This window comes from Stigmatopora nigra, chromosome 2 (assembly GCF_051989575.1).
Source record: "Stigmatopora nigra isolate UIUO_SnigA chromosome 2, RoL_Snig_1.1, whole genome shotgun sequence".
Taxonomy (NCBI): domain Eukaryota; kingdom Metazoa; phylum Chordata; class Actinopteri; order Syngnathiformes; family Syngnathidae; genus Stigmatopora; species Stigmatopora nigra.
In genome coordinates this window covers 4,539,033-4,550,295 of record NC_135509.1, presented here as the reverse complement: position 1 = coordinate 4,550,295, position 11,263 = coordinate 4,539,033, and the positions used below count along the sequence as shown (strand labels likewise).

Here is an 11,263-nt window from a genome sequence, read left to right as displayed (position 1 = left end):
GAACACATCCATTTAAATGTTTCTACTATAATTTTGGAGAAGGGAGAATACTGTGTAGTAGAATGAAAGAAAAATGACCTGTTTTGATGAATTTAACGAGGAAAAAACATACTTAATATATACTGTGTGCCTTGAGTTTACAAATGTCAGCATCGTTGTAATGAACTCACACAGTGAACTAATTTGCACCTCTTTTACTCAGGTTTTTGCATTCTATAACCATATTTTGTTATGAATGAAACAGTTTCTTCTCATTTTAAAATTATGTAAAAATGCCAATGGGACCGACTTTCATTCATGTTTAAATCTTACCTTGAATTAACTATAACATTTTCACATTTCTATGACCACATGACATTTCAAAAGGAATTTAATGTTGTTTTCAACTTTAATACTTAGTGAGAAAATATAGTTAAATACTTGAATATGATTTTGTCTTTAATAAAAAAGCAGATGCGTCACTGAACTTGAATGCTAAATCCTCTGAATTATAATAACATAAAAAAATGCTATGAAGGTCACATACAACTGCGTCATATTAAAAGTGCTTCACAAATATTCATCTATATGTATATTGCTTTCCAATTTATTTTCAACACTTTTTCTAGAAGAAATGCGAGCATGAACAATAGGTGTAAACAGGGACATAATAATAAATGACGAATGGAGCTAGAATAGTCACATGAAATAAACAAAGCAGCAGGACTGAATGCGTTGACACATTTTTGTGTGGCATGCCAGAATGACCAAGCATTTTGTGACATAAGGACAAAGAAATTTACTGAGTTAATTTATATACCTTCAAAAGTCAAGCATGTTCGAATGTTATTCAAGTATTTGTATTTATTGAACATATTTTATTAGCCCTATTTTATTTTAACAGTTTACGATATGGGGATTGTGTTCAAGATCAGTTTCCAATTTGCGCTATAATTGTCGAAAATAGGTTGAGGACAATTCAACTTTAAAATGTTATTTGCGTTGAACACAATTTTTTATGTAGACTCGAATATTCTGCCCAAAAACAACTATTACTTTTTGTAACCTAATCCCGAGTAACGTTCTGTGGTTAACACACAATTAATTATTGTATATCATATTGTGTGAAAGAAAATAATAATCTAAACCCAGTTTTCACCTTCAGAAATAACAATTAAAAAACATGAAAATAGATTTTTACTACTTAATAATTTATATTAGTCGTGATTAAACCATATATATTTATTTTTATTAAAATATATTTATTATTCAGAGGCTTATTGTTGGATTCAATTGTGCCTTGCAAGGAAATTGATGAAATGTACTGGATTTTCTCTACCTTTGTATTAAGCAGACGCTACTTTGCTTGAACATTTCATACTAAAGTATCCATTTTTAATGCCGACTGTTTCTCTAAAGAAAACTGGAGTGAGAGCTGAAATCCAATGGCTCTTTTATTTTCAAAAAAAAAAAAACCTTCACGTAGGTATGTACAATTTGTGCAAAAACATTTAAAGGTTTCAAGGACTTTACATTGTAAGTTTAACCTCAAGGCACATACATGGAACAACATCAACATTTCATAATGAAAACATAAATGTTCAACTTTGGTTCCTAAGAAACATCTTGATTTGAATTTTCTAATGTGATGAAAGCTGGGAAGGCCAAATATCTCAAAGGTAGCCATTTTACATGCACTGAAAATTGTATAGATGTGCTGTATAACAACCACTGGGTAGACAATTGCTGTGAAATATGTTTTTAAACGTGTAAGTATATGAATAAAAATGAAAAGGAGATTCTACATGCAAAATCAACAAATTTATTGTTCCTTGCTGATAGATATCTGAAGTGAACTATGTGCCTACAGGAAAAGCCTTGTTACAAAACATGTTGTTCACCCAATCATTCTAAAAAATACAAAAAAAAAAAAAAACAGCACAAACCAACAGTGGCAGTCACTTTGCATTCCATTGAGTTTAATTCCATCGGACTCAGCATTGTGTTAAATGAGGAGTAATGCATACTGCAAAACAACAACTAAAGCGCTTTCTCAGGCTGGTTGAATCATTAACCACACCGTGTAAGAGCACTGCAAGTCTGGCAGTCTGGATGAAAAGTCTCATTAGCTAGTGTGCGCGTAATTGTGTGGTGCTTAGCAATGTTGTTCCTATTGGCACTGTTATTGTCGCCACTGTGGCCGTGTAAATGTGCTTTCTTTCGGGCATTCTTGTTGCTGTCTACTCGTCTTCCTCATATATGTCTATACTTTCTATACTTTCCCTTAATCATTTTGATCCTGCATGAACAGGTAAGGCAAATATACTTGATGTCCCTGGCGGGAAAACAATATTAACATAGACAACCCAATTTCTTAAAATGAAATACAAATCCATTGTGGAAATATTAAGTTGCTTATGAGCAGAATGTTATTTTCAGTGGGTGCAGCATGTAGAGCAAACCACACGATTGTTAAAGCAGGGCAGGTCAAAAACACTTACATCTTCTGGGTGTGCTGATATGTCGATTTCAAGAGAAAAAGTTCAACATAAAGTGGAGACGCTCTGTTAACCACAGAAGAAACAATTGGAAAGCAACCTAACATATACACAATTAAAAGTAAAGCAGAGATTTTAAAAGTGTTGTTTTTGTGCTATTATTTCATTGAATTCAATATAAATGTGCTTGTGGTTTTTGAGAAATAGGGAGCTTAATATATTGCCCAAAACTAAGCAGGCATAAACATGGTCACTTATTGATTAAATCTCAAATGATTAGCCTGAAATGAATTCAATTTTATTGAGCTCATGTCAGAAAAAAAACATAAGACAATCCTTTGGTTTAATGAAGAATCAATTTCTGATAAACATTTTTGCACAATATTTTATAACACCACTAAATAATATTAAACAAATTTGATAAGAAGGTTTTAAAAGTTTTGAATCCTAACCACGTGGCTGCATTACAAAACCTCTTTATATAATAAATATACAAATAGCTACAAGCTCTTTCCTTCAATGAGTAAAGACACTTTTCCTTAACACCAGTTGGGAGCAGCCAAGTGAAAGTAAATTGTACATACTTCTCTCCCTTTTTGGTGGAGGATTATGAGAAAACAGGGCGGAGGAGCGGAGTGGCTGAGGGTGGGAACTCTTTAAGCTTGCCCTCAAAATAAAATGATGTCGAATCAAATAAAGTCATCTTAAGAAATGCATAATGAAGACCGCTTCCTGGCACCTCACATGCTCTGCAGCCATAGTCCGAGAGCTGAAGGGCAGGGAAACTGCTTTAATTGAGCCCATGCTGGGATCAGAGGTATTGGGAAAGGGACGGGGTAGGCAGAATGCCAGAGTAGTGCAAAATGGTGGGTGAGACCCATTCATTCCTAAATGAAATATGCGGGTTAAAACTAAATCAAACATTTCATGACGATATTGATGAACGTGTATTGAGAACCTTGAAATCATCTTGAATAGCCCCAAGGCAGGGTATTTTTTGTTGTTTTTACTACTTTATAATGTATTAAAAGTCTAACATGAAGTTCTATGTAAAGGGACGAATTAGTGGGCTTTTTTCTTTGGAATGCTAAATCTCTCTTGATTTGTCACGACTGTGAACTTTTTATCATTATGGCAAAAAGCATGAAGTAATGTTTAAATTTATTTTCTTTATTTAATTTTCTTTTATAGTATTCTACATATTAAAGACACCAGCTGAGCAATAGCAGCACCACAATGCTGTTTGAGCACAAAAATGTCAAGTAGGTTACGGAGTAGAAGGTAATGGTTGCGGTAAATTTATCTGAATGGCTTTTTTTCTCCATTCTGTCTTTCTCAAAACCTTTCTTTCAAGTAAACTGAAATAAACTGCCCCCTCGTGGTCACATTTACAAAGAAAGGCTGAAGAAAGTAAGCTTGGGGGATTTTTTTTTCTAGTGGTGGAGAGAGGTTCTCGCAAATCTCAACACATTCATTCATGCATTGCTTTGAGCACAATCTTCCTTTGTTGCTTTTTTATTTAATGTGGTACTCATAGTGCTCATGACTAATATTGAGGAGAACATGTCAGATCCAATTACAGAGTACTCCAAAAAGTGTTTCTTGACCAAGGCTCATATTTGTTTGAATCAACAAATGGAGCGAAAATGGTTTTAGATGGAAAGGCCCTTTTGAGATAATCCAACCAATACTATTGTTAACATGAATAGGAAAGTGCACTTCAGTTTAAAAAAAAAAATGTCACAAATGGTGCTCTTTTATACAATGCGCTAATCAGCACTATTTCCACTTTGACATTGTTGATATACTTGGGTGGATTCTATGACTAAAAAGCTTTTTTTCCCTTTTTTTTTCTTTTTAAACTTCTGTGGTTAGCAAAGGATCCAAGCCCTCAGTGCCCAACATTTTCCAAGGCTGACAGAATTTGCCAGAAGCTACACCCAGGGTGCCATGATTGTTCAAATCTGTGTTCATGTACAGTATTGACCATTAAAACAACGTTCAAAACCCTGCTGTTCATAAAAAAAGAAAAACTTGGATCGCTTTTGTCTATGAATAAAAAAGATAGCAGAAAAACCCACATTATTATCCACAGTATAAATTACATCCGAGACAGAATTTGGAAATATATATATTTATATATATTGTACAGTTATATTTCACTAGACTTTTTCATGTTTTTCTCTTATTGTCTAAACAGACAGTGTATGTGTGTATTATATATATATATTGTCTACTGTTTTTGGAGTTTGTGGGTTTACCAATGCACTGTTTGCCTTGGCATCATCACGTGTGACAAAATTCTGTACTCGGTACGTTGCTGCTCTTGCAGTAAGCTAAACTGTTGTTACTGAGGTGACAGTCTCTAAATCCAATCCCCCCATTGGGTGTGTAGATAGGCTGAATGCGGAAATCTCCCTTGAGCAGCTGCTCGTTGTTCAGCGCCACAATTTGGAAACTGGTTTCTGTCATCTCAAGAATTGAGTTATCCTTCTTGGTTCCAGCCTCGCAGTAGTCGTCTTTTCTGCGGCCTCGGTTATATTTCCACTTGGTCGAAGATGACCGGCTCTTTCTGTGCATGTGCCAACAAAATAGGCTGAGCAGTGTTACTAAGACGATGAGGACTGCTCCGCCAATGATGGCAGCCATTAATAATGTGGAATTCACGCTCTCCTTCGGTGTTTGCCCAGAACCGGGAGACTTAGTTGGCAAGGCAGACTTGGTTCTGGCTTCAGAACATATTGTATCCTCTCCGGGCCTATAGGAGTTATGGGTGTCCAACACGTGCACGCAGATCCGGTACACAGACCTGGCTTCGAGGTCAGTGATGCTAATATGCCGTTGGCCCCCACTCACAGTCCGTTCCTGCATGCCTTCGTTCATTTGGCTTTGGCCCCGTTTAACCCAGGTGACCTTGTAGGCTGTGACGGTGAAATAGGAGGCCCAGCTCACCTCAATATTAGAAGAGTTAACCACGAGGAAGGAAATCTGAAGGGGGTCCTCATAAGGAGGCATGGGGCCGGGAGGATTGATATGGATTGGGGGTGAGGGTGGGGAAGGAGAGTCAAAGTAGTCGGGATTGGATGTGGTTTCAAGAGTGGAGATCATGGTGGTAAGAGGGGTGGTGGTGGGTGGTGGAGGAGGTGTAGAGCGAAGGGTGGGCCATGGTGGTTGGCCAGCATCGACTGGACATTCAATAATATCCAATGTAAGCTCACGGATTGCCATGCCACGCACTCTGTCTGGACTTTGACACACAAACCCCCGGGCATTTATGGAAGAAGGCAATGACTTGAGCCATACCACCACCCATTTCACAGCACAGTCACAGCGCCATGGGTTATTGCGCACAATGAGATGCCTTAAGCTTGACAGGTTGTCAAATACACCCTGTGTAAGAGTTTGAAGTTGGTTACTGGAAATATCCAACTTCTCCATTCTATTTAAATCTGCAAACGCATCTACTGGGACCTGGTCTATCTGGTTTTCCTGCAGGCTGAGTTTTACCAGTGACTGGCTTGGTAAAAGGGGTGGTGGAAAAGTGAGCGAATTGCGAGCCAGTGCCAGTTCTCGGAGACTGGCCAGCTCTTGGAAGGTCCCTGGTGCAATACCTTCATCGGTTAGCAGATTCCCGTCCAGCAGGAGGCGTTGCAGACGTGTCACATTCTGGAAGGCCTCCTCAGCGATGACAGCGATTCTATTCTCATCCAATCGCAGCTCTTTCAAGTCCTCTGGGAGGCCAATGGGAATACTGCTTAAGTGGTTTTTGGTGAGGAATAGGAGTTTGAGACTTAGTGCCTCCCTAAAGGCTCCTTCTTCCACCCCCACTGTGGAGATGGAGTTGTCATCAAGATGCAACTCTTCTAACCGAGTCAACTGTGCAAGGGCTGCCCTGGAGATGGTTTGGATATTGTTCTCCTGTAGATGCAAGACTCTGGTGTTTTTAGGCAGATTGATGGGAAACTCATCAAGTTGGTTTCCATACAGATACACAGTCTCTACAGAGACCAGATTGTGAAGTTCCAACGGAAAGCCAGCATTGTTAATCTGGTTGTTATGCAGATAGAGAACTTTGTAGCCTTCCTGAATCCCCAGAGGCACCGATGTCAGACTGCGTTCATTGCAGTACACAAATAATTTGTCACAACGACACTCTTCGGGGCAAGAGGCACCTGGGCTGAATTGCATTTGAAGGCTTAGGATTACAGTCAACCAAAATTGTAAGAATGAAGTCCAATCCTTATTCCAGGGTCCAGTCAGAAACTCCATACTTGAAAATAAAAAAAACAAAAATCTGAAAATGGGAAAAACAACTATAAAAAAAGAACCAGAAGAAAATTAATCAAAGAAATAAAATACATCTAAATAATGCATTATTCCAAGAAAAAATAAAGTTTAAAAAAAAAATCCGCCGTGGGGAGTTTGCTAATGATGTCAGATGCTTCGAAATGATCAGGACAAAGTGGGGGTAATCCTGTATATGCTAGTCCTCGACTGAAGAGCAATGGTCTCATTAGTGTTGGCAGATCTTTTGACTGACTCCATCCATGCTGAGACGTCAGACCATAGCAGGATTCGTCACTGGTTGCGCCATGCAGTGCTCATCCAGGGCCCGTTTGAAGCCACGCGGGAGAGAGACACCGCAGGCTCCATTCGCCTGTCCGTCACACACGGCTGCTGTTCCCCAACTGGGGCAGAGTCCAAGGAGGGTGACATTTGGAACCAGAGACCTGTGGGAAAACAAAGAAATGCTAGTATTTTCAGGGTGGCCTGGTCACTCCCCCCCACCTCCTTGTAAAACACCCCTGTCCCCCACTAGCACCTCCACATGCACATTGTTTTTTCATTTATTTTCATTTGGCGTCTCTCCTTCATTCTGGCTTTTCTGTTATGATGTTGAACAGAATGTCAGAAGAGACAAACACATCACGCTTGACGTCAAATTATGCGCTGACTGATTGGAAAAGAAAGTCAAAGCATCTGATAAATATTCAGAACACCTCTTGCATATCCGGTATCACAGACATAAAGGGGATTTTGTCCCTTCGCGCTGTCAAGGGGGGGAAAAGAGATCAACAACGCCACACACACATTTGCGAGCACACACATTGGGATTTGCAAAACTTTAAAGAAAGATCCATTATATATTTTTTTAAAGAATATTTAAAAAAAAATCTTACTCAGAGTAAATTCTATATTGGTAAAATTACCTATTTGCCCTGAGCACATTATGAGTTAACACACGTGTACAGTAAACAGCAGGGATGTTTGGCTAGTGGCCCAGAGGACCTTATTATTATTAATGCCCTTACGGCACCTTCATTTCGGCAAAGATTTAAGGGGGTGAAGAATGGTATTGCAGGTGAAAAGCAAACAAAGGCCAATGAAACACACACACACACACACACACAGCCACATATTCCCAAATGAGTTCCACTTCTCATTCCAGTGACATGCACAAGTTGTCAAATGGAATGGGATTGCAAAATAATTTAGTCTCCCCACCTGCAATAAATGATCAATATAGGCTATTTTTCACAACTGAGAGCTTTCTGGTAAAGCACAAGGCCAATGCAATACTGAGAACCAGTGATCCATTATTCAAAGTTTTATGACCCATCAAACATTCGCTCTCCCGCAATATGATTGAAAGATTCTCATTGTCATTGGTTGCTTACAGCTTTACTGAAGCTCCACCCTAAGTCATTGACGGACAACACACAATTAGCGAAAGTACGGGATGAATTTTAAGCATAAGAATGGCCAAGCATTGCAATTGGTGGCCATATTAAATAACTATTCTTCTGGTACATTCATGATAAGGAACATTGCTATTTGATGGAGTGAAAATGGTTATATGTTTACATTCCATGCACTGGGGGGTGGGGGGGTCTTGCCTGAGTGCTTGAATGAATGTCCAAACAATCCTCACATCTGTGATCTACTTTTCTAAATTGAAAAGGCTACTATATTTAATCAAATAAGCGGTGGGGAGGGTAAGCAACCACAGAGGCGATAAAACGTGCAGCCACAGCAGCACACAGAGCAGCAAAAGGCAACTGCATGAACATTATTATTACTGCAATCATATAAAGGCACAAAAAAAGAACATACCAACTACTCTTATAACTGAAGTTAGTTCTCATCCATGCAGGCGAATTGATGTAAGAGTTTTTGGTACACATTAATAATATACTTTCCCACCCACTTATAGTCCCCTATCCCTTTCTTATTAAATTTCCAGGCTAGTGAGCACATATTCTCACCTCCAGATGAACGCTCTGATACGTGGTCAGGACAATCGGATTAGAAGTGGATTTGCTGGTAGAAACGCAATTAAAAGTTGAAAATGGCGAAGGTATTTAAGAAGCGATAAGAGGCGGATCAGGCATACTTCAAAGGTTGCCCAGTGAGCGGTGTTCATTCGGATGGAATATTTCTAAGAGCAGTTGAACGGCATGAGGTACCTAATCTCATCTCCGTGGGTTTAAATATTTAGCGTTTTAGGGTTTAACATCAATATGTGGAATAATAATCATCCTTATAATAGGAATAAATAAAAGTGTGCATATTAAATGCAGATAAAAATGCATTTATTGCATTTTTTTCCTCTTGATCACCTAAAGTTACATTGTCAATAATTGTTATCATTTTCATGTGTGATGGGGATGATGAGGAGGATGATGATGACAATGGTACCTTTTCCCGAGTCGCTCTTCTTCCCCGAGCCGCGTCTGCGTTGAACTTTTCTCCCCTTACACAGTATCCTTCAAGCTGTCCCCTTCGACGATCATACTTGAAGATCCGACTAGAACCACTGGATCCAGGAGGTTCAAATCAAGCGTCGCACTACCATATTTTACCCTACTGCCTCTATCTTGACTTTTTTTTTATTATTAAGGCTTGTCAGCCGCTCTAACTCAACACCGTCGGAGCCAAGGAATGAGGGCGGAATACAGGGCGACGATCGCAGCTCCCACAGCTCCCCGTCCACTCAAGCAGAACTGCGAGGACCCTCTCGTGAAAGTGTCTCCCACCTGATTTGTCACGGGCCATGACAGCTGCCTACGTCCGCCCGGTGCGCTCTTTTAGTGGGAATCAACTTCTAGTTTAGCGTCGCTCCTACAAGACTTGCGCGGAGTTGTTTTCTTTAGACGGATGCAGTTGGTAGTGCGACGTGTGCGCTCCGACTGTCTCTCTCTCCCCCTCTCTCACTCTCCCTCTCTCTCTAACTCTCTCTCTTTTGGTAGTCCCACCCCTCAGAATAAAGAATGCATATCCCCCAGCAACCCTGTGATAGCTGTGTGTCTACTTAACACTGCGGAAAATAGTCGATTCTCTCAATGCATGCCATTTGATTTGTACAAAATGCCCAAACCATGTTCAAAAGCTCCAAAACAGTGCGTTTTTATCTATTTCTGCATCTCCATGGGCGTGTTAGTGATGGGAGAAAGTGACCCAAACGGCCAGAAGGGGGAGAAGGCCCATGGTAATCCAGGTTTAGATCAAATTTTCAGATTTTTGCATTTGAAATGAAATGGGGCCTCCAATTAAAATACAATTAATTCATATTAATATAATCACTCCCAAAAGGGCGGCCCGGCGGCCTCACAGTGGGAGTCCTGGGTTCAAATCCATGCCGGTTACCTAACCCTAACCCAAAAATCACATCTAAAATTGCAAAAATGTTGTATGGTCAGTATAAGACAAGAAAATGTTGAGGTACATTTTAAATATTTCTTTCAATATATATCACTCAATGACTGAATAACACATTCCAAAATACATGCTTTTCAAGCAGAATATAACTTACTAAGCAACATGTAATCTTTCTGCCAAAATTGTTAAGGCAACTTAAGGGCATATGTGGCTAGTCTGTTTGCCATTTGGCCATTTATCATCTTTGGTTTTTAGAGAGTAAAGGTTGTGTAACATGAAGGCAAGTTCAGAGTTAGTTCATGTATGGACATCAAAAGCATCTTTTACATTAGTCTCTCACATCTGTGATGTTAATGATAGTAAACTGTGTGTGCGCCCATGTTATTAAATATAGTAAAATAGCAAGCTAGTCTCTGTGTGACATTAATGATGTACTATTTAGTGTTTGTGATGTGTAAAATGTTGAACTTTTTAGTATCAATGATGGTCAACATATTTTTGCTGTTGTTGTGAGATGCTCGGATGGCAAAAGGATGCAAAACAAAAAACAACTGACCGAAAGCTGCCATCTAGAGATAAATAGTGAATATCTGTAAACTGTTTCAGGGTCGAAAACTAATTGGCCCAAAACAACATGCTTTTAATTTTTCACGTAGTGTTTGTTCATGGCCAAGCTCTAAAAGTACTTAAAAAAATACTACAATAATAAAAGTAGTGGCCCAATTTACACTTGATCGAACGATTGCCGACAGCTTTATCAGTAAATTTGATTGGATGTCTATTGCCTTCAATGGCAGCCAATACATTAATTTCCCACAGGCTTATGATTCATGTCAGCATTACAAATATGCCAACCGTAGAAGAGTTCCAGGGTAAATATGATTTTGATTAAGGTTTTTAATTCACCCAATCAGTTATTATTTTACTTTGTTAAAGCCCCCTGAAGCTGTAGAGGTTCACTTGTCTGGCTTCGGTGCAAGCAGGCGCGGGTACCATTCTCACGGGTGGTGGTAAGATTCTGAGTACATATGGTCGTTTGTCTCTCTGTGTGCCCTACGGCTGACTGGCGACCAATCTTGGGTGTAATCTGCCTTTTGCCTGAAGTCAGCTGATTGAACGCTTTAATA

The 11,263-nt window shown here is 39.3% G+C and overlaps 1 protein-coding gene across 27 annotated transcripts in view; it reads right to left on the bottom strand.

The window, feature by feature from the left end:
• Positions 1–1,415: 1,415 nt before the first annotated feature.
• Positions 1,416–11,263, bottom strand: part of flrt2 (fibronectin leucine rich transmembrane protein 2) — a 121,152-nt gene continuing 111,304 nt past the window's right edge. For 25 of the 27 annotated variants that reach the window (XM_077734627.1, XM_077734635.1, XM_077734650.1 and 22 more), the window contains one exon: positions 1,416–7,207. In XM_077734627.1, coding sequence (XP_077590753.1) covers positions 4,764–6,746 — 1,983 coding nt within the window. In that variant the 5' untranslated portion in view covers positions 6,747–7,207 and the 3' untranslated portion in view covers positions 1,416–4,763. Of the gene's footprint in view, positions 7,208–9,176; positions 9,663–11,263 lie in introns of those variants that run through there. The other 2 variants (XM_077734785.1, XM_077734825.1) reach the window with 2 other exon arrangements.